This window comes from Amyelois transitella, chromosome 12, assembly GCF_032362555.1.
Source record: "Amyelois transitella isolate CPQ chromosome 12, ilAmyTran1.1, whole genome shotgun sequence".
Taxonomy (NCBI): domain Eukaryota; kingdom Metazoa; phylum Arthropoda; class Insecta; order Lepidoptera; family Pyralidae; genus Amyelois; species Amyelois transitella.
The window spans coordinates 11205628-11230171 of NC_083515.1; the positions used below are offsets into that span (position 1 = coordinate 11205628).

Here is a 24544-nt window from a genome sequence, read left to right on the forward strand (position 1 = left end):
ATTTTGAAATTATGCATTTATTGTAGTGAAAATTACAATTTGTCAAAAATCTCTTAAATTAGGTATATTTAATCAGCACATTGTAAACATCAAAATTATTATTCAATTTAATTAAAATCTTGTGCAATTAATTCATTTCAGCACAATTTTATAGTCTACATTTAAATCTACCAACTTATCCTAAGGACGGCCAATACAAACATTAATACTTAGTGTGCGACTATGTTAGCTCACTCGTCTAATAATACTATGGTTCTTTGAGATGAGATCACGGGGCGACATTTTATGACACTACCACAGAACCGCAGTAGAAGTTGGTGCAAAGAAGAATATGCCTAGCAGTGGAACCACGTGGGTAAAATACGTCAAAATTCTGCGCCAGAACTATAGAATGTCGCTTTCGAGATCTTGCCTGATGAAGTCCGCGGCTTTCTCCGCTATCATGACCACGGGGGCGTTGGTGTTCCCGCGGGTGACCTTCGGCATCACACTGGCATCCACCGCCCGCAACCCAGACACTCCATATACCTTCAACTGCGAATCAACCACCGCTCCCATAGCGGCTGTTCCTACAGCGTGCCACGCCGAAGTAGCCATCGATTTTGCAGAACAACGCAGTCTTTCCCGGCCCACCAGCTCAGAACAGCTGCTTATATTCAAATCGACGACATGAGCGTTCATTCGTTTGAAATATGAAGTGTTTACTAACGAATACGCGATCTCCATGACCTGGGGAAAGCCGGCCAGGTCATCGTCGTTGTTAAAGGTACCGGAGTAAATGAGAGGCGGGTCAAGTGGGTCGACGGATCTCAAACGGACTTCGCCTCGAGATTTCGGCTTCAGGAGAACCACGGCCAGGGACAACAGCTCGTACTCTTTGTTCTTCTCATGCAGTTGATTACAAATCTCGTCACTGAAACCCAGTACCGACGAGCAGCCCTGGAAGAAATTGTTGCCCATAGGAACGCAGACTGGGTATATAGCGAAGTCGGGAACATTAGGATCTCCGTCCAAAGATACGTAAGCTCCCATGCTGTTGGAGTAGGAGAACATTCCTGTCCGGTCGTAGAGGTATCTGATCATGTCCATGTACGTAGTCGACGGGCTCGTGAAACACGTTCCGTTCTCCGCAGCCAAGTAGGTCAGCACCATAACGTGATCGTGCAGATTGGTCCCGACGGGAAGGTCGCTCTTCACTCTGATTCCCAAACTATCCAAATGTTCTTTTGGACCGACCCCTGACAACATCAACAGTTTAGCTGTATTAAATGTGCCTGCAGATATAATAACTTCCTTTCTGGCATAATATTGCAAATCGACATTATCCGATAGCACTCGTACTCCATAAGCCGTACTATTTTCAATCAGGACTTTCGTCGCCAACGTATTTTTAAGAATAAATAGATTAAGGTTTCCATTCACTTCATTAAGAAGACCAGTGAGCGAGCTGTCCCGTTGGCCGTTACGGATCGTGTGTGAGAATCTTCCAGCACCAATGGTTTCTGGATTCGTCATATCATCAACAATATTAAAACCTAATTCTTTGAAAGCGTCCAAGAAACGATCCGTGTCAAATGTTGACTCGTTGAGTCCTGAAACTTCTATAGCGCCGCCTCGCCCATGATATTTCATTAAATGAGGATTATTGACTATTGTTTCGTCTGTCAAATGTTCAGTCTTCATGAAATACTCCAATACGGATCCCCATGCCCAGTCTTCGCCGACTGTTTGAGCCCACTCGTCGAAGTCGGCGGGGAAACCTCTAGCGTAGACCATGTCGTTCAAGGAGCCGCTGCCACCCAGCATGTAGCCCCGTGGTTGCCGCTGCCTGCCACCCTTGAGAGCCTGGCTTGAAGAGTGGTCATTTTCAGTCGTGAAGTTCCAGTCGTACTTACTGCCTTTGAGGACATCACGGAATCCTGGAACCTGACAGTTTTCATATATATATAGTTCTTCTATTACATATATCTAGAAAATTAACAAAGTCTAATTGATATGTCATAGAAGTCGCTTTGTGTAATTACCTTACCTACCTACTTCTGGATTGTAGTGATGCAGGTTGCAAATGGGACCATCATCAAGACCATCATCTAAAACACCTATGAGAACCTGCTTTACTCACTATAGCCTCCTGCGGGGGGTCCCCGCCCGCCTCCACCAGCAGCACGGTGGCGCCCGGCCAGGCGGCGAGCCGAGCCGCCAGCGCAGCCCCCGCCGTGCCGCCGCCCACGACGATGTAGTCGAAGGTGGACTCATCTAAAAACAATGATCGATTGATTAAGTTTGTGTACATGGCGTTCTAAAATCACAAAAAAATTGTTATGACCGATTTTATTGACAAATCTTTTACAGCACGAATTTCTAGTAAGAAATGAAATGATGAAGATGCAACTTGCACTTACAACTTTATCTTTAGCAGAAACAGACATCTGAGAATGCAATCGGGAAAATACTAATGGACCCTACAGAAGAATTAATTTAAGTCACTTTTAAAAATGTATAAATCTCTCCATATGAATGTGTGTTGTGTACGTTACCAAACCCAATGAAATCCACGCCTTTTAAAACAATTTTCTCGAGAAGTGTTCTCACATGACTGGGACATAAATTGTATAAATAAAACCTCGTACTTACTATTGCCGTGTGGTTCCCGGTACCAATACAAAAAGAATAGGACCCCTCCAGCTCTTTCCCATGGAGTATCGTTGAGTTAGTATCTCGTAACACAAGTCTCGAACTTACTTCGAGGCTAACTCCATCTGTGTAATTTGTCCCGTATATATTTATTTATGTCGTAAAAGGCGACTAAGGGATATGCTTACAAACTTGGGATTCTTTTTCAGGCGATGGGCTAGCAACCTGTCACTGTTTGAATCTCAATTCTATCATTAAGCCAAATAGCTGAACGTGGCCATTCAGTCTTTTCAAGACTGTTGGCTCTGTCTACCCGGCAAGGGACATAGACGTGACCATATGTATGTAAGTTGTACTTACTAACAGGAGCCGCCTGCTCCGGCCACGGCTCCGACAGCAGGCACTGGGAGGCCGCGAAGAACTGCACTGCTGACACGAAGGTGGAGGTCACGGCCGCCCCGCCCCCCGGGCATGACAGCTCCACGTTCATAGCGCCCGAGCACAGGACCTGATGGTAAAAAGTAAGTAAGTAAATGCTTTATTGTTCACTAAAGGAGTACATTACAAATAAAAACAGTACAAAGGCGGGCTTATCCCTAAGTGGAATCTCTTCCAGCCAACCCGACAATAAGAGGATCATATACAAAATTGAGGCAAGGGTGATTTGGGTGTGGTGTAAGTATATTTGCAATCAATGAATGCATTAAATCTATCAGTTTATTGCTATCCTCACCTTGGACTTATCTATCATTTAATCAAAAGATTTAAGGATTTATTTATCAATTGTTATAACTTTGTGTATATTATTTATTTTTACACTAGGTACCTAATATATCTTTGAGGTTTAACAGATCATGACTTTTTGTATATTGTTCCTTTATATTAGTAGAATCCCATTAGAATAGAATCTGGATTTTTATTTCATTCATCACCCTATTCAGCGATCACCTACTATTGAGCGATTTAATATAGTGCAGCCAGTACACTTAAATTAAAAAAAAACATTGACCCAAGTAATTATCAGAGAAAGTTATTATTTAATCAGTACCTAGGTACGGTCGCGTTCATAATTGCAGTCATAGTTCGCAAATCTTTATAGCTTGCAGTCACCGCTGTCACTCACACATTTACACAAATAACACAATAAACGTTGCTAAGCGTTGGGTAACGCGAGATATCATCAAGAAGAGGGTAGCGTAAAAAGTCGACCGCGCGGCGCTCGTCGTCCGCTTATCAAAACAGCGACACGAGACACAGCGGAGATCCATGGTGGAACAGTACGACAATAATGGCTTCATACCTACCAGAATATTTGCGGAATCGTTCGATACTTCAGTGGTTACTGTTCATCGAGTTTTGCACCGTGAATGACTGCACCACAGACAGCCATGAAGGAAGCCGTATTTATCCGAAATAAATAAGCAAAAATGTTTAGAATTTGCTCGGCAGTATTTGGATTTTGACTGGAAAAAAGCGATATTTACGGACGAAAATTCGTTTATGTCTTCGCAACACGGTACGCGTCATTTATGGCGAGGAAATGCAACTTCGTATGAAGAAAAACATATTGTGCTAAATATGGAGTCTGTACGCATATCTGTAAATATGTGGGGCTGGATGAGTGCTGCTGGACCTGGGGAACAGGTGTGGATAGCAGGACGCGCTACAGCTGCTCATTATGTGCAAGTGCTGCAAGAAACCATGTTATCAACTGTGCGGTGTATTTATCCGATTGATGATATGCCAACAATATCATTTGTGCAAGACAACTGCCAACTGTGCATCGAGTCCATATCCGTGAAAGGTTCTGCCAGTTTATATTAAAAGTCCTAATTACTTAGATAGTATTTTAAGGACAGCTTCAATATCTTTTCTTTATGAAAACGAATAATTAAGCTGTAACCTTAATAACAGGAGATGAGTGGATGATACAATTGGTGTAATAGACTGTATGTATAGCTTTATATAATCATCAATAAGTAAATAAAACTATAGGTAAACTGTTTCAATAAAATTTACTAATTTTAATTATTGAATGTTTTTATTTTGCTCCCTCTTGTTTAATATTTCTAACTGATTTCCGTGTTTGAAGACACGTGTATTGTAATTCTTAGATATCAGTTAGTTAGTTAGTCAGTCAGTTATTTAGTTCAAATGGCACCTTGAAACATTAAAAATAGCCAGTAACACTAAAATAGACAAAAAAAATCTTGAATAACTTCGGAATCCAAGTAACGCTAGTAACTAGAACAAGCGAGTGTGAGCAAGCGAGATTATCTAATATATTTTAGATCTCACTTGCTCACACGAAGTAGGTAATTGCTACCCAATAACTTTCAAAGGAACCACTACCTATGTTAGGGTCGTGTGCAGAAAAACTTTCAACCTTATTGAAACGACATAAGTCTGGCAGTCGCAGACTTCCCTCTATAGGCAAAACTTATGCAAATAATGAGAGACGACGATATCTCGATCGACAATTATCGGGCCCCGTTCGGCCATCGTTGATTACCGTCTCTTTCTGTTTAGTTATGTTATATGTCATAGAATAATAAACTGTTTTACTTAGTAATCATTGGTATTAAAGACCGTATTCATTTGATGGAATATTTATTCTTTTTAAATATGCATGTGTGTGTGTATCTAGTGGAACCACAGTGCACGCTATTTTAACCCGTAAGAATTTTAAAACTATGACTGCAGATATGAACGCGATAGTACCTACTGTTCCTAATGATTATTTTATAGTCAACTAAATTTGCAGGAAAATCTATTCAACTAAACAATTGATACCTAGTTAAGTTTTTTTTACTATCAATTTATGTTCAAAAAATTGTATTGTGATACGTGCAACATAACGTGATATCAGGTCGTTGACCCGCCTACATTATCAGTCACGGCCATGTATTGTCACGTGATAATACTTTTTTTTTAAACACAAACTGTCATACGTACCTACTACTTACTCCTTATCCATCCCTACTCTAGCGATACAAAAGAAACGTATATTTTTTAACGTATAAAGTCTAGGTGTGTTGTAATTTAAAAGCAACACCGCTAGAAGTGTAACCAGTAACAAAATACATGTTCATTTAATGACTCAGACATCCGCACTATTTTAATATTTAGTTAAAAAATATTCTGTAACAAAAGGAAATCGAAAATTGTGTCGTATCTCATCTTAAAATTCATTACAATTCCTTCACTGCATTTCAATCATCATTGTTCTGGCTTTAGTCCCAACAAGTATTATCTGAGGAGAAATCAAGGGTCATAAGGACACGGAGAGACTAAACACTGTTTGACCTCCGTGACCCTGTTCCTAGGGGAACCTAACTCAGTTTTGATCATGGTTATTCCACTGAGACAAGTGAGAGAGCTTAGCTTTAGCTGATGATAAAGATTTTTAAACAACTAGGTGCTAATAATAAAACTTCATTAAAAAAATAAATGAACATTTTAACACTGTACTCACCGTTCAAGCAGGCGCCAAGTCGATAAAAATTTACAATAATCTTGAACAAGATAGCATAATTACTTGACACACTCACTGCCGACTTGCAATACAAAGCAATTATCACTCGATTGCTATTCACACATTATTTAAGACTACCTACTTTCAAATTATTGATAAGAAAATTTCGAATAACAACGATACAAATGAAAATGTCGCAGGGGGAATGCCGAAACGAAATCATTTATCATTATCATATCATCATTTGATAATATCAAGGATGTGAATATAAATATATATATAATCACATTGACAAAAACAAAAGGATGTCTATATAACTATATATAGAAGGTCAAGATTACCTTCTCTTAACCAAAGATCAGTTAACGTTAAAGAAGTCTTATAAGCTTGGGATTCTTCTTGTAGGCTGTGGGCTAGCATCCTGTCACTATTTGAATCTCAATTCCATCACTAAGCAATACAGCTGAACGCTGTGTCTACTCCGCAACGGATATAGAAAGAAGGAAAGAAATAAATAATTATCATCTCTACAATACAAATAAACATAACTTTATAGACGTGATACATCTTTTGCTTCTCCATACATACGTACATATAACGTATGTATGGAGAAGCAAAAGATGTATGCAGGGATCGAGGCAAGTGGAAAGTAATCTCTCCCTAACCCACACAAAAAAAAAAGAGTGATATTACCTATATATGTAAATACCGAGTCTATCTTCTGCCTCAGGCCAGTCATCAACTATTCTTGAATTCCATCAAGAAGAAGCACATCCAGAACTATCTTAAACCACGGAGTATCATCAACAATACCACAGAACACTGATCATTGCGGTGGACGATCTGATGATCTCGATATCAGCTGATAAGCCGGCACGCTCTCAACTCTGATTATACAATCGATACTTAATAATACACTTGACAGCCTTTAGTGTAGTGGTTATTACGTATATATAGTCACGTCTTTATCCCAGCTGGGTAGACAGAGCCAACAGTCTTGTAAAGACCGAAATGCCACTATGTGATGTATGGCTTTCGAATATTTTTTCGAATTGATCATTCGCTGTATGGCTTTCGAATATTTTTAGCGTTCAGTTTAGGCTTCACTTTTTTAATAAATACGTAATAAATGCCTTCTTGAAACAAGTTCGTCTTTGCTTTTTTTTAATAATCATGTAGTTTATTTAAGTTTCACATGTGCAATTAAGAATTTACAATTTCAGAATGGCAAGGCAAATAAAACGAGGCGTGACATTTGTAAATATACATTTATTTTACACTAATAACAGTATGTCATATTCCTTAATATTAGGGAAAAAATAAATTTTCAATGTCAAAGACACGTCATATATTACATTATGTATACTCCCTAGAATATATGTAGATAGAGAGACAGGGTCACGATGTAGATATACATTTACTGTAACTCATAATCATAATTATTCTAGTATTTGTCCTGTTTGCATCCAAATTAGAACGAAGTCACCCTTAGGTTACCTAAGAACAGATCCGGGCGTACAAAAAGTATCTTATTTGAAGCATTCATTCATATTTATAATCAAAAAGTATATTTATAATCATGTACATTATTATACAAGGCCATTAGACCAGAGGGCTGGAAACTTCTCAAGTCAAAGATTAAGCATTGCCATTCAACGTGGCAATGCAACCAGCCTTCTGGGCACGTTGTCGTGGGAAGACGATTTACAGGGACTACACAATTTATAAATTACGAGTTTTATTATTACTAACGGCCTCTGTGGCGCAGCGGTAGTGAACTTGTCTGTGACACCGGAGGTCCCGGGTTCGAATCCCGGCCAGGGCATGATGAGAAAAGAACTTTCTCTGATTGGCCTCTCTTGGATGTTTATCTACATAATACTATATTATAAAAATATAGTATCGTTGAGTTAGTATCTCGTAACACAAGTCTCGAACTTACTTCGAGGCTAACTCAATCTGTGTAATTTGTCCCGTATATATTTATTTATTTATTATTATTAATAGTTAGAATATTGGAATGTCACTAGATAGTCTGAACTTAATTATACAAGTATATCTTTAATCAACATGTTATAGGTTGCACACTAAATAAGGACTAGGAATTTTCATTCCCTTTTGAATTCTGCAACTTCCCTTCGTCTACCTGTACGTCGGGATCCTCAAAAACGATGGTTCCAATTCGTTTTGAGTCTCTTTGTTCCACGGCGACCCCCCTGGAGCCCTGGGGAGCCCCGGTCCAGGCGGGGTCCACTCCCACTGACTTTATGAGCCCGGGGCTGTTGGCGCCGAGAGTTGTGGACGTTTGTGTGGTCACGTTCATCTGATGCTGAAATTAATAAAAATAGATGTATACGTGATGTGCCGTGTGGTTCCCGGCACCAATAAAAAAAAAGAATAGGACCACTCCATCTCTTTCCCGTGGATGTCGTAAAAGGCGACTAAGGGATAGGCTAACAAACTTGGGATTCTTTTTTAGGCGATGGGCTAGCAACCTGTCACTATTGGAATCTCAATTCCATCATTAAGCCAAACAGCTGAACGTGGCCTATCAATCTTTTCAAGACTGTTGGCTCTGTCTACCCCGCAAGGGATATAGACGTGATTATATGTATGTATGTATGTACTAGATGTTGCCCGCGACTTCGTCCGCGTAAATTTGGAATTTTTCCGCGTAAACTTATATGCAGGCAAACTACTAAACTACTTCTTTGGGGATCAGCAGCAGACATACAAACTATTTTCATTCTACAAAAAAGGGCAATTCGAGCTATCTACGATCTTAAACAAAGAGATTCGCTTAGAGATTTTTTTTTCAAAAACCTAAATATTTTAACATTGCCCTCCCGATACATATTCGATAACATTATACATGTTAGGAAAAACTTAGACTCTTACAAAAAAGTAGGTGAATGTACCTACTAGTAGATCACTGCGGAACAATTAGGTATAAGTTGTCGATCCCAGCACATCGGCTGGCTAACATTTTCCGTTATTTCTTCGCTCCTTATAGTTGCAGCGTGATGTTATATAGCCTAAAGCCTTCCTCAATAAATGGTTTATTCAACACAAAAAGAATTTTTCAATTCTAACCAATAGTTCTTGAAATTAGCGCGTTCAAACAAACAAACAAATACTTCAGCTTTATAATATTAGTATAGATGTAAATCAAGTAAAATAAGTATAAATCTTTAAAAAGAAAATTTAATTCAAGAGCACTATTAATTCAAGTTCTTCACTACTTATTCAGTAAGTGCAAAAGTGACATCTAGATAAAGAAAAATTATATAACACTAGCTTTTACCCGAAACTTCACCCGCGCAAATTTAGCGCCACCTATACGCGCGAAACAAAATCAAATACACCTACAAATCCCACGGGAACTGCAGTTTTTACCGGGATGAAATGTCCTTATGCCCTATGTCCTTCTCCAGGCTCTTCAGACGCAAAACTTCAAAAATATTGGAAACAAACAAACTTACTTTCGCATTCGGTCAAAAGTACCCGAAACCGCCGAGCTTGCATGAAGAGAATTATGAATGTGGATGAAGCGAAGGAAGTATGCAGAGATCGTGGCAAGTGGAAAGAGGTAGTCTCTGCCTACCCCTACCTACTACCTACTATGTTATGTTATGTTTACTTTCGCATTATTTAATATTAATTGGTATAATTAATTTTATTTAATTTTATAAATTTATTTCAATTTTTATATATATTTTATACATACACAAAAACACTTATCATTCCCGGAGGGGTAGGCAGAGACTACATCTTTCCAATAATTAAGGTCAAAAGTTCATTGTATTCATAAATGTCCAACTAGGTCAATAGCTCACTATAATTGAGGCCTGCGCACGTTCTCTTGTCGTTTCGCGGTTTTGTTATCACTAGAAAACTAGATATCCTAGTAAAACTAATATAAATTTGTGTAATATTTATTTTATTAAATTTATATAATAAATAATAATAATTCTATCTTAAAGCCAAATAGCTGAACGTGGTCTATCAGTCTTTACAAGACTGTTGGCTCTGTCTACCCCGCAAGGGATATAGACGTGATTATATGTATGTGTGTAACTAATATAAACTATAATAGTTTTGAGACAAAAACAAACATACATGACATGGATACATACATATAATCACGTCTATATCCCTTGCGGGGTAGACAGAGTCAACAGTCTCGAAAAGGCTGATATTCAGCTGTTTGACTTAATTATAGTTTTGAGATTCAAATAGTGACAGGATGCTAGCCAATCGCTTAAAAGAACTATCCCAAGTATATAAGCCTATACCTTAGTCGCCTTTCACGACATCCATGCGAAAGAGATGGAGTGGTCCTATTCTTTTTCACACAATCATAACCCCACGAAGATTTTAATCAAAATTTGAATGAATTTGTGGCGAAATCTATACGCCAGAAGTCACAAGAAAAAAATAAATTACGCGACGCTATCAATCAAAAACAGCGAAGAACCTAAAACGCGCAAGCAAAGATTTCACGGATTGGAGCTATATATACAACCTCCGACACAACATCGTCTGTCGCGCGGTTCCCCAGGCGTCACGCCAGCCTACAGGAAGATCTTCCCTTTGGTGGCGGTCGAGCCTAATCATCGCTCCCGCTACAAATTCAATAAGTACGTACCGGTGACTCCAGGACCTGCCGTGTGGGGCGGGGCATCTCATCGATCCTGTTTGTAACGTCCTCAGTTTCCTGTACAGACAGAGTCTTACGTAAATACTAGTTCTATCGTTAAGAAACATTTAATAATATTACAAACAACCAATTGTATTTACCTATACATTGTATTAAACGTATTAAGTGCCGTGTGGTTCACGGCAATAATAAAAAAAAAAGAATGGGACCACTTCATCTTGTTCCCATGGATGTCGTAAAAGGCGACTAAGGGATAGGCTTATAAACTTGGGATTCTTCTTTTAGGCGATGGGCTAGCAACCTGTCACTATTTGAATCTCAATTCTATCATTAAGCCAAGCAGCTGAACGTGGCCTATCAGTCTTTTTAAGACTGTTGGCTCTGTCTACCCCGTAAGGGATAAAGACGTGATCATATGTATGTATGTCGTCCGCCATTGCAAGTGATTTGTTCCATTTATAACTATGTACTTACTATTTTCTTGTAACTATATAAATTTCTATGCAATAAAGATATTACAAACAAACAAACAAACATTTTCTCTTCACAAGTTTAAGAACAATATAAATTTACCTCTCTCCGCAAGCACAGCCCGATGTGACCCAGCAGAATGGAGCCCGAGCTGAGTCCGCAGCGGAGGTTGACAGAAGTCACCACGGACGAGTCCAGGGGCGCTATGTAGTATCTGACGGCGATATGTTCGATTGAAAATAAATTCAACAAAATCTATCATCAAACCTAACAGCTGAACGTGGCCCGTCAGTCTTTCAAGACTGCTGGTCCTGTCTACGTGATTATATGTATGTACGTCTATATCCCTTGCGGGCCAGACAGAGCCACCAGTCCAGAAAAGACTGATAGGTGACGTTCAGCTGTTTGGCTTCACTACATAGTATAAAACAAAGTCGCTATTTTAGTGTGTTTGTCTGTATGCTTAAATCTTTAAAATTACGCAACGGATTTTGATGCGGTTTTTTGTAATAGGTAGAGTGATTCAAGAGGAAGGTTTTTATGTATAATTTTTTCCGAATTTTGCACCCTTGCGAAGCCGGAGCGGGTCGCTAGTAATGTATATTCAGCCCATCGCCTTAAAGCAGAATCCCAAGTTTATAGTTAGTCCCTTAGTCGCCTTTTACGACATCCATGGAAACGAAATGGAGTGGTCCTATTCTTTTCTTTTATTGGTACTGAGAACCACGCGGCAAAATTTTTATGAAATCTGCTCAGCGCATTCAAATGCAATGCCGTGTGGTTCCCGGCACCAATAGAAAAAAGAACCACTCCATCTCCTTCACATGGATGTCGTTAAAGGTGACTTAGAGATAAGCTAATATACTTGGGATTCCTATTTCAGGCGATGGGCTAGCAACCTGTCACTATTTAAATCTCAATGCTATCATTAAGCCAAACAGCTGAACGTGGCCTTTCAGTCGTTTAATGACTGGTGGCTCTGTCTACCCCGCAGGGGTTACGGACGTGGATTATATGTTATTTATGCTGTATAATTATCAGATTCTCATCCATCGATATTATAAACACCGGACCGGAAGTAGATCTTGGGGTTTTTCGGACATATAATGAAAGATTTAATATAATTTTAACTTTTCTACTAATTTCAGTCAGAGGTTGAAAAGGAATAAGGCTTTCGTACAATATACGGTGCCTATAATGACGACGTGAAGTGATCCACAATCATCTCTAAAAATTTTTCAAACCAAAACAACCAGACGAAATGAAAATGATTATAAAAATATGCATTAAAAAGCGGGGTAGACAGAGCCTCTCACCTGACTCTCCAGCCGAAGCAGTTCTCCGGCGACATGTAGAACCCTGGCTGGTTGAGGAGCAGGTACTTCTGCAACCGCTTCAGCCGCGGCCCGTCAGATAGGGGATGTGGGGACAGCTAGCGGGGTAGACAGAGCCTCTCACCTGACTCTCCAGCCGAAGCAGTTCTCCGGCGACATGTAGAACCCTGGCTGGTTGAGGAGCAGGTACTTCTGCAACCGCTTCAGCCGCGGCCCGTCAGATAGGGGATGTGGGGACAGCTAGCGGGGTAGACAGAGCCTCTCACCTGACTCTCCAGCCGAAGCAGTTCTCCGGCGACATGTAGAACCCTGGCTGGTTGAGGAGCAGGTACTTCTGCAGCTGCTTCAGCCGCGGCCCGTCAGATAGGGGATACAGGGATAGGGTGAGGGGGGAAGGCCTCCCTTCGCCGGGAACGTCGCGGCCCACGCACGTGACGCGGATCTCTTGGGAGGAGGGCGATCGCGCGAACAGCTGGTAACAACGACAATGTAAGTTAGTACAGCCAATCGCATATCGAGTTACCCCGCAATGAACTTGTGCAGGTTGTAATGTTGCAGACTGTACCATATTTTTTCTTTACCTATCATCATTAATTCATATAAATACGTATGTATGCGAGGTAGACAGAGCCAACAGTGTCGAAAAGACTAGTAGACCACGTTCAATTAAGATTCAAATAGCGACATCATCACAGATTTAGCCATGGCGGTTCATCTTACGGTTTTTCTTAAAAAATAGTGACGTATCATCTGCAAACAACACGATGCCAGTCCCAAAATGGTACCTTGCGGTACCCCAATTTTTATCTTCGCTCATTTCTATTTTGTATTATTTAAATCTACCGTCTGTAATCTATCACTAAGATATGATTTAATAAGTTCAACGGCAGTAGTGTCGAACCCGTAATGAACAAGCTTAAGCAGAAGAGTTCTATGATCAACGCAATCAAATGCTTTAGTCAGATCGCAAACACTCCGATGGCATCCTGTGAGTTTTCCCATCCATTGAGAATATGAGTGACAAGAGTCACACCTGCATCTGTTGTACATTTCCCCTCAGTAAGCCATGAACTTAAAATAAAACTGCATTTGATTAAGCATGATTCTCTCGAAGACCTTACTCAAAATTATTAAAATTAAGATTGGTCTATAATTACCAGGTTCCGATTTTTCACCTTTCTTGAATAGTGGAATCAATTTTGCATATTTCATTAAATTTGGAACATTAATACCCTTACTTTACCTCAACATTAATACCTTAAGCAGAGCAATATGTTTTTTAAGGTAAACAAGGTAAGGTAACAAACTACCCCAAGATATTAAAAAAATTGTTTCATTCAATTTATTTAAAACAAGCTTGCTGAACACATTTATAAAAATATGTAATTAAGTACTAAATTTAAGTTAATGAACCAACATAATTGATTTGTGCAATTTTACCTCAATAGTCTTTTTTGTGATAATATTCGTATACCCGGATTACCCAGTGGCAGTGCAAACGATAAAACTAATTTTAAGTATATTGTAGATTCTCAGCTAAGTGACTATGTATGTCTTTTTGAGAAGTATATTGTAGATTCTCAGCTAAGTGACTATGTATGTCTTTTTGAGAAGTATATTGTAGATTCTCAGCTAAGTGACTATGTATGTCTTTTTGAGAAGTATATTGTAGATTCTCAGCTAAGTAACTATGTATGTCTTTTTGAGAAATAAAGATCTTTGAACATAAGGTCACCTTAACATTAAGATACTGCGAGTCGCAGTCGGGCAGCGTCTTGGTGACCACGCAGAGCACGAGCTGCCCCGCCACCGGGAACTCGCAGTGAAGCAGCCGCGCCCAGCGCAGCGCCGGCGACAGCTGGTCCGCCGGGCTCACCAGCAGGCTGGAGCCCCCTGCCCGATACAACATACATACATACGATCACGTCTACATCCCTAGCGGGGTAGATAGAGCCAACAGTCTTGAAAAGACTGAATGGCCACGTTCAGCTGTTTGGCTTACTGATAGAATTGAGATTCAAATATTGACAGGTTGCTAGCCCATCGCCTAAAAAAGAATCCCAAGTTTGGAAGCCTATCCCTTAGTTGCCTTTTACGACATCCATGGGAAAGAGATGGAGTGGTCCCATTCTTTTTTGTATTGGTGCCGGGAACCACGCAGCACTCATCCTTACCTAATCATAAAATCAATGAGTTACCAATATAGCTGTCCTCGTAATAGGGCTCCAGGCAGGGCCGCTCGCCCGGCACGCAGGCCAGCGCCAGCCGCAGCTTGTGCGGCTGCGACAGCTTCAGGTTCACCGACAGCTGCTTCATGGACCACGCCGCCTTGATGTCTTGCCACGAATGCGCCATCATCGCGTGCGAGCGCTCGAGGGTTAAGTCTGTGTGTCTCTGGGTGGGCTCGTCGGATTTGTCCGGCGACTGGTCGTCGGATTGGTCGGGCAACTGGTTCGAGGGTTGGCCGGGAGGTTGGTCGGTGGGTTGGCCGGGCGGTTCGTCCGGGAGGTGGACGTGGAGGTGGCCGTGGGGGGAGCCTGTATTGTCTTGAGGATGATCAGGTTCCTCTTCAGGGTTCACGGAGCGCCGACGCGATTTCATCCTACAAAACGCATTTATTACATACATACATATGATCACGTCTATATCCCTCGCGGGGTAGACAGAGCCAACAGTTCCGTAAAGACTGATAGCTCGAACGCATATATTACACCTTGGAAAAGCGGAATACTGAAATACGATCGAATTGTTCGGTATTTTATCTTGTTATCTGGAAGATACATACACATATGTATTATCACGTCTTTATCCTTTGTGGGGAAGACAGAGCCAATAGACACAAAAAGTCTGAAAGACCACGTTCAGGTATAAGGCTTTATGATGAATTTGGGATGAGTGACAGGTGTCAGTGTCCCAGCACCAATACAAAAAAGAATAGGACCACTCCATCTCTTTCCCATGGATGTCGTAAAAGGCGACTAAGGGATAGGCTTACAAACTTGCGATTATTTTATAGGCGATGGGCTAGCAACCTGTCACTAGTTGAATCTCAATTCTATCGTTAAGCCAAATAGCTGAACGTGGTCATTCAGTCTTTTCAAGACTGTTGGCTCTGTCTACCCCGCAAGGGATATAGACGTGACCATATGTATGTATGTAGGATCATCGTTATGGGAACTATGGACCGTTCCGTAAACCTAGGAACTACGCACCGTTCAGAGCTCATCCGCGGAAAAGAACAAAAAAAAACAAAGTCAACAAGTGTCAAAGTCAGCGGAACCTTCCAACCTGAACATCTGCTTGAAGACATTCTTCATGGAATGCTTCCTGTCAGATTCCCTCGGGCGCTCCTCCTCGTCGATGGTGCAGATGATCATGCTGTCGCGGTGCTCCTGCTGCAGCTCCCGGGAGCTGTGCACCGAGTGCAGTTCGTGCCTGCTCATCTCGAACGCCGGCTGGAACTTGATGATGCCCTTCTTGTCCCGCACGATGGCGCTGCGGGATACCTGGTGAGCATGGAATTAGCATCGTTTATGCTACTACGCGTGAAACGAATAATCATAGTTATTCCCGTTCTATGTTCATTCAGGGATACCTGGTGGCATGTGAGCATGGAATTAGCGGCGTCTGTACGCGTGAAACGAAAAATCATAATAATTCCCGTTCTATGTTCAATGTTCATGTGCTTTGGAAGCTGTAGTTAGATATAATTAGATTTAAGTGATGTGACGTCAATAAGTCGTCTTGTGGATACAAGAAGAATAGAATAGAGTAGATTTATTTTCAAAATTGGATAATTTTTTTTGAAAATAAATCTACTCTATTCTATTCTGTTCCTGCTGGAATTTCGAGAAATCCTTCCTTTAGTGCACCCCTAGACCAGATAAAGAATGTACACGCCAAATTTGAAGTCTGTAGACCCAGCGGTTTGAGCTGTGAGTTGATATGTCAGTCAGTCTCGCAAGCTTTTGACATGAGCAAGTTTACAGATCTTGTCTATTTGTCAAATTTCATGAAATTCAAACAATTCGTTTTGAAAACAAAAATACAAATCTCTTATCTTGATAACATTTTCCAGAATACATCAAATTACTATAATCATTTATTCCTTCAATATGATTACAATATAGGTCTTAATTATATAGGAATAGTAAAAGCCTTACAGCAGCAATGGTCTCCGGCGTGGACAGCAGGTAGCCGTGCGGGCCGTACGCCGAGTTGGGCTGGTACTGCATGTGGCGCAGGTTGTACCACGGCCCCGGGCTGAACACCTGCGACCGTGTCTAATATTACGCCTCACACCTTAAATATACCTACATATTTTCTTAAATATAATTTTAGAAGGACCCAAAATCAATCCTTGGGGACCCCCAATTATTTATCTGATATGTTGAAAATAATTTTATAATGCTACCATTAAGAACATTAATATAAAAGCTCATTGGTGTTGTTTTTTATATTACTATTGGTCTTTATCTAAGAATTATAAATAGTTAATGTAAATAACGTAATTTTAACCGTATCAAATGCTTAATTAAATGTTAATTTGATATATTTTTTACTAACACTCCATAGTTATGTCTGACGTACGACGCTTTCAGTTTCAAAAAAGAACTTTATTTAGTTAATCAGTGTCCCACTTTACCAAATCGATTAGGTGGGTAATTTTCAATTATATTAAATTAAAAAAAAACTTTTGGTTGACTGGAAGAAATCCCGATTGGGATAAGTCCGCCATTGTACATATTCTTCTATATCCAATGACTGTTTTATTTTTGTTATATTTATTTTTATGTGCAATAAAGAGTTTACAAACAAACAAACAAACAAACAAACAAAAACAATAAAAATTCATAAAAACAAATCCAATTCGAACTGCACCTACCTCTCCGTACAATCTCCGCTTAGTGCCTTGTCCCCTACAGAAGGAACTCTGGAATGGCAGTTGGCAGGGCAGGTTCGTGTTCAGATACGGCCACAGGGAGCCCCACAGCGCCCTCTCGCGGAGCTCCACGTTCTGCCCGGAGCAGAGGTCGTCGGCGAGGGCGATGTCCGCGTCGCGCTGGTCCGCCGTCTCGTGCGTCCACGCCGGCGCGAAGATCGCCAGGGAGCAGCCGTAGCCGCTCGCCAGTTCTACCGCCTGGGAGGCAGGATATATGTTGGTGCTTTATCTATACTACTCTGTCAAGAAAGTAGCGGGAAAAGATCAATAATACACAAACTGTTTGTTATTCATCCAAATTTATTTTATCACCTTCAAAATATGCTCCTTTAGAAACGATACACTTACGCCAACGAATAATCCAATCATCAAAACATTTTTTAAACGCTGTTTCCGGAATTGAGGTCAGTTCTCGCCGCGAATTCTCTTTTGTCTTCTACCGATTGAAAACGGGTGCCACGAAGTGGTAATTTGAGTTTAGGAAAAAGAAAAAAGTCGGCTGGAGCCATATCTGGTGAATATGGTGGTTGCTCGATGGTATTTGTTGAGTGTTTGGTTAAAAATTCGTTCACAATGATGGCCTTGTGCGAAGGTGCATTATCATGGTGCAAAATCCAAGAATTTTCTTTCCACAAATCTGGCCTTTTTCGTCGGATTTGCTCTCTTAAACGCCGCATAACACTCAAATAATATTCCTTATTTACCGTTTGACCTTCCGGCAAGAATTCCGAGTGCACAACACCGCGATAGTCAAAGAAAACAGTCAACATGACTTTGACTTTTGAACGACTTTGGCGTGGTTTTTTCGGTTTCGGTTCAGTTGGAAGGCGCCACTCCGAAGCTTGTTGACTAGTTTGCATGTCAAACTCGTAAACCCACGTCTCGTCACCAGTAACAATGCGTTTCATGAATGTTGGGTCGGAATTGACTCGTTCTAGCATGTCCTCAGCGAATCTCATGCGACTGAGTTTTTGAAAAAAATTCAGGTCTTTTGGGACTAGCCGAGCGGCAACATGTTTCATACCCAAATTATTAGTTAAAATGGTACGGATCGACTCGTGAGATACAGAAAGTTCGGTGGCTATCTCTCTCAAAGTTGAATGAGGATTTTCAGTCACTATTTCCTTCACTTTTGCGATGTTAACTTCAGTTGCAGACGTTGATGGCCTACCAGAGCGAGGCAAATCTTCCATCACATCTCGACCGCTTTTGAACGCTTTGTACCACTCATAAGCACGAGTTTTTGATAAAGTCGATTCACCGTAAGCCTTCTGTAACATTTTCAGTGACTCCGAACACGATATTCCATTGGCAATGCAAAATTTAAGACAAACTCTTTGTTCGATGTTTTTATCCATTATGAAATTAGCAATACACACTAGATATGATATAACTAAAAATAGCACTGTATTTAATGTAAACAACAGATGCAACTCAAACTCCGCGCCAAAATGGAAAACAGTTGTGCCAATCTAACAACAACAAAAAAAAACAAAAATTTGAATTTGGAACCATAAATAAATAATCCATTCCCGATACTTTTCTGACTGAATGTATGTAGGCAACCTTCTTGCTAGACGGCCATAGCAACGGTTGCCATGGTTTTGTTAGTGAGTTATGTCAAAAAATAATTTTAATTGTAAAAGCTTCTCAATTTTTATGTTCATAACATAATTATTTTAAACTGATTATTTTCTCCTCTTTTCTCCTTCTTTCTTCTGTTGGAATAAATAACTTTAATATCTATACTTCCTACACTATACTTATATTATAAAGCTGAAGAGTTTGTTTGAACGCGCTAAACTCAGGAACTACTGGTTCGAATTGAAAAATTCTTTCTGCGTTGAATAGACCATTTATCGAGGAAAGCTTAAGGCTATGTAACATCACGCTGCAACTATTAGGAGCGAAGAAATTATGGATAATATGAAAAAAAAACAGGGAAAATTATTCATCCTTGAGGGCTTCAATAATGCCCAAAATAACTATTCCACGCGGCCAAAGTCACGGGCACAGCTAGTGCTAGTGCTCTATCGTGCCTTGTGGTTCCCGGCACCAATGGAAAAAAGAATAGGACCACCCCAACTCCATGGATGTTGTAAAAGGCGACTAAGGGATAGGCTTAAAAAAACTTGAGATTCTTCTTTTAGGTGACGGGCTGGCAACCTGTCACTTTATATGAATCTCAATTCTATCAGTAAGCCAAACAGCTGAACGTGGCCTATCAGTATTTTCAAGACTGTTGACTCTGTCTACCCCGCAAGGGATATGTATGTACTATCTTTAAATTAGAGCTAAACTGATTACTTGGTATGAAATGATTGATGAATGTGGATAAAGTAAGTATCGTGGCAAGTGAAATGATGTAGTCTCTGACAAAAACTCCGCGTCTGACGAGTTCAGGCAAAAGTTTAGTGTCTTGTGAAGAAATGAAGTCCCTGCCAACACATCCGGGAGAGAGGCGTTAGTGAGTTCAGTCGAATGAGGTTCTTATCGTGTAATGAGAGATAATAAGCAGAAGGCTCGTATAACTACTTATTTTTCTAAATAATCTTCTTTCTCTTACAATATTTTGTGTATACCATAAACTCAAGGCGAATTTATTCCATGTTTATTTTTCTAATATATTTAAACGAGCAATTCTTGTATATATATAATCAGGATCTCGGAAACAGCTCCAACGATTTTCATGAAAGTTACAGATTAGGGGCTTTTCGGCTCAAGGAATCGATTTATCAAGGTCCTAGGTTCGAGAAAAGCTCGGTTCCTAAGATATATAAACATTTTAAAAATCGCGTTGCGCCATCTCTGTTAGACCGGGCAAAGCTCGGTCAACCGGGTACTCTTATTAATATGAGATTATGGACTTGCTTAATTTCGCTTACCGCAGCCGTATTAAACTGCCCTCCTCCATAGAAGTTCCTCCCCCATACATCAATACCGATGAACAGATCACGCAGCCTGTCTCCGGCCATCTCCACGCTGCTCTCTATGTCCTCCTCCTTCCACGAGTAGTTCGTGAAGAAGCCGTCGCACACGTCGAAGAAGTCTCTGCGGCAATGCATGATGTGATATGACAAGAAGACTGTAAGGCTAAATTACACAGATCGAGTTAGCCTCGAAGTAAGTTCGAGACTTGTGTTACGAGATACTAACTCAACGATACTATATTTTATAATAAATACTTATGTAGATAAACATCCAAGACCCAGGCCAATCAGAAAAGTTATTTTCTCATCATTCGAACTCGGGACCTCCGGTGTCACAGACAAGCGTACTAACGCTGCGCCACAGAGGCCGTCAAAAAAAATACAAATTATAGAATGATATTTTAAGAATTGTAATGATAAATCTGAATAAAGACTTATTTATTTACTAGCGACCCGCCCCGGCTTCGCACGGGTGCAAAATTATAAATGTTATTATACATAAAAACCTTCCTCTTGAATTACTCTACCTGTTACAAAAATCCGCATCAAAATCCGTTGCGTAATTTTAAAGATTTAAGCATACAGATAAACAGACTAAAATAGCGACTTTGTTTTATACTATGTAGTGATATAACCGGCAGCTTTTAAAGACATTAAACTTTCACCTATGTAACACTACACCAACAGAAGTCATAGTGAAACATACTTGTTGTTCTCATTAAGCCCGTTCTGCCAGTTGAGGTTGCCCTTGATGGTGACGCTGTCGTACCAGACCAGCTCGGGCTCCGGGAGCTCCTCGTGCAGCCGCTGGTGGAGGAACCGCACGAACTCCACCAGCACCAGGGGTTTTGACACCTGAACAATTATTATTATCATCAATACCCTGATGTGCCGTGTGGTTTTTGGCACTTAAGAATAGGACCACTCCATCTCTTTCCCATGGATGTCGTAAAAGGAGACTAAGGGATAGGCTTATAAACTTGGGATTCTTCTTTTAGGTGACAGACTAGCAACCTGTCACTATTTCAATCTCAATTCTATCATTAAGCCAAACAGCTAAACGTGGCCTATCAGCCTTATTAAGACTGTTGGCTGTTCTATCCCGCAAGGGATAAGGACGTGATTATATGTATGTATGTATCAATATGATGTGCCGTGGGGTATTTGGCACTTAAGAATAGGACCACTTCATCTCTTTCCCATTGATGTCGCAAAAGGCGACTAAGAAAATAGGAGCACATTCATCACAGTGCAAGCTTCCATGCTGGTCTGGTAGTGAAGAAAACACATAGCGGATGCCAGCTGCTTCTTCTCGTTCAAATGGTAAAAGTCAATCAAGGGAAACACAACTTTATCTCTTACAGGGTAGAAGGAGACAGTTTTGTAAATACTAAAATGTTAGGCTCAGCTGTACAGCTTAATGATGGAATTGAGACTCAAATAAAGGTTGAAATGTTGCTAGCCCATCGCCTAAAAGAAGAATACCAAGTTTACCAAGCATATCCCTTAGTCGCTTTTTACGACATCCATGGGAACAAGATGGGGTAGTCTATTCTTCGTTTTTATTTGTTGCCGGGAACCACAAAAGCATAGCAAACTAAGCATTTATATTGCTAAAATAGTCAAATAACGAACTTGCCTTGTTTTCCACATTAAGCAACCACCCGTCAAACTTCAGCAGCTTCGCGATGGAGACCAGGGCATTGGCCAGCTCCTGATACTGGCTCTCTGAAGACAGCACATACTCCCAGAAGTCATAGCCTTCAGTCCATTCGGTTATTACTGTGCCTTAAGATAAAATGAAATATAATTAACTTGATTGTGAATATATACCTACATATAATCACTTCTATATCCCTTAAGGGGTAGAGGGAACCAACAATCACACAAACATTGTAGGGCCACATTCAGCTGTTTTATTTGAGCAAGGGATATTTTTCTCTGGGGTCATTAAATAAATTGGTGATCAAGTTTCTCTACAGGCAAATTCCGAAAACCAAAGTTTACAATTATTATTTAAAAATAATAATAATTTTAATTTCATTTAAAAGATTTCATTCTGTCTGATAGTCTAACTTCTACTAATGAAACCGAATATGTTATGAAAATTTAAACCTGTTATTGAACATACATGTTAAACTTCTGCAAAATTTCCAGAAAACTGATTTGTTTCCTTGAAATGTCTTATATTAAGGGATTTAAAGCTTCACTAAGGCAGATCGTATTACAAGATTACTTTCAAATAAAAACAGAAAAACATATATACATATACAATTGTATACCAATAACTTTGACCCCATGAGCGTGGCCCACATTGATCCAGCCCAGCGGCGGGATGGTGATCAGGTGGTGGCTGAAGTAGCAGAAGATGTCAATGCCTGCCCAGTGGTAGAATGTGTACGCTAGGTGGTTGGAGGTGCCGTCAATCATGCTGAACAAAAATAATTTAAACTATATGAATTGGGTGTGGAGAAACTGAATGGACTAGTAAAAAATAAATTTTGAGCAGAACATTTAATATGACATTATTTTAATAATCATTTCAATTATAATTCTCATTTAATTAAATTTTCTGTATTTTTGCATGCCATGACTAGTTAAATGCGTGAATTATATATGCTTTGTAACACCTATTGTTTTACCCCATTTATAGCAAATAAAGTATTTGTATTTGTAGTACACTAGTGCAAACAGGAGTTTTCTGTTATTACAGAGAGGTAGACCTGTAATGAATTTGAGTATTTATTAAATGCTAATATCTGATTATTAACACTGCAAAAAAAAACAAACATGCCTCTAACAATATTTAATGATGATGATGTAAAGGAAGGATTTCGCCCCGGGGTGGCATTACAATTTGCATAAAATATTATTTTTAGTTGAGTTTAAGCAGAGTGAAAAATATATAGAAAATGTGTTCCTTAAAAACGTGACTTTAAGATACCTGTCGTCGTGATAACCATTCGCCATGTCGTGGCATACCAGCGTCTTCGGTAACGAGTCTGCGTTGTGTCTCTCCACGTCCTCGGAGTCCGGATTGAAGTGGCAGAAAGTAGGCGGTCTATCAGGACCTATCGGACCCACTAAAGTATTCAAAGACATATTCCTGATCTTCTTCTTGCTGTGGGGGGTCATCTCTTTACACAGAGACCTCCATGAGGGAGGATTTTCGAGAAACGATATGATTTCATCGTAAGTATCGAGTGGTTTACAGTTTGGTTCTTGATGTAAACTATTATGTGCCATGATTTTGAAAGTAATAGCTGTTATGCACCACCTTAACTTTATAAAATTCTTACAAAACTACTACATTTGATTATTCAATCACAAATAAACAATTAATCTTTGAATATTTGTTTACTTTGGAGTTCTTATTTGTTTTCACCGCCGGCTACGGTAGTCGGTTGTCAAACTTATCACAATACAGCTGATTTTGACGTTTAAACGTTGCCACACACGCCAAATCCGTAAACTTTCCACGACATTTCATATCCAAAAAATCATTAAAAAACAACCGTGACGAAAACAATTTTAATTTATAACATTTATTGAATAATTCTTTTCATTAAACTTACACAATTTTAATTAATTTTAGTTAATGAAACAAAAAATATTTTTTATTAATTACATCTTTCAGAAGCGCGAAATTAAAATTCAAATTAACATCCCATCCACGTTCTGTCAATTATTAAAATGAATAATTATTTTACTTCCATACAACAAGAAACAAAATGGAATACGACTAAACAGACATTGTGTCGCGTAGAAAATATATAAGCAATGTATTGTAAAGTGGAGCAGGTCAAGAGCTCAAGACTGATTAGAAAATGCATCGTACTCTTCTTTTAAACACATACCTACCTACCCAGAAAAGATTTTTATATCGGGCATTTTAGCTAGAGACGCTCTTAGTTCCTTCTAAATATATTTTATATAAATATAGGTAAGTAATAATATGTATTTGTATAATTATGTCTAATCTCATGTCTTTTAATTGAATTTAATCTTCTTTCCTCTTTATATACATAGAGAGTGATGTAAATAGTTTCTGAGCTTTTTCCTAATTATACCTATGCAGTTTATGAATAACTAAATCAT

The 24544-nt window shown here is 39.6% G+C and overlaps 2 protein-coding genes across 4 annotated transcripts; both read right to left on the minus strand.

Annotated features, from left to right (window-relative positions):
- LOC106133151 (ecdysone oxidase) lies at positions 1 to 6957 on the minus strand. Of its 3 annotated transcripts, none has more exons than XM_013332782.2 (4): positions 6803 to 6957; positions 2995 to 3142; positions 2123 to 2256; positions 1 to 1926 (listed from the first exon to the last, which is right to left on the minus strand). In XM_013332782.2, exons 2-4 carry the CDS (start codon positions 3122 to 3124, stop codon positions 385 to 387), a joined length of 1806 nt encoding a protein of 601 aa, XP_013188236.1. In that variant the 5' UTR covers positions 3125 to 3142; positions 6803 to 6957; the 3' UTR covers positions 1 to 384. The 3 variants fall into 3 exon arrangements, with proteins under 3 accessions (XP_013188236.1, XP_013188235.1, XP_060802849.1); XM_013332781.2 differs by lacking the exon at positions 6803 to 6957 and adding an exon at positions 6110 to 6293; XM_060946866.1 differs by lacking the exon at positions 6803 to 6957 and adding an exon at positions 3215 to 3318.
- A 450-nt stretch (positions 6958 to 7407) lies between these two features.
- LOC106133133 (uncharacterized) lies at positions 7408 to 23884 on the minus strand. The gene is made up of 14 exons (XM_060946969.1): positions 23391 to 23884; positions 22729 to 22877; positions 22086 to 22234; positions 21153 to 21301; positions 20402 to 20567; positions 17460 to 17714; positions 16738 to 16845; positions 15863 to 16080; positions 14773 to 15176; positions 14310 to 14467; positions 12841 to 13046; positions 11343 to 11454; positions 10758 to 10826; positions 7408 to 8438 (listed from the first exon to the last, which is right to left on the minus strand). The coding sequence occupies exons 1-14, from the start codon at positions 23690 to 23692 to the stop codon at positions 8208 to 8210; spliced, it is 2676 nt and encodes an 891-aa protein (XP_060802952.1). The 5' UTR covers positions 23693 to 23884; the 3' UTR covers positions 7408 to 8207.
- Positions 23885 to 24544: the final 660 nt, after the last annotated feature.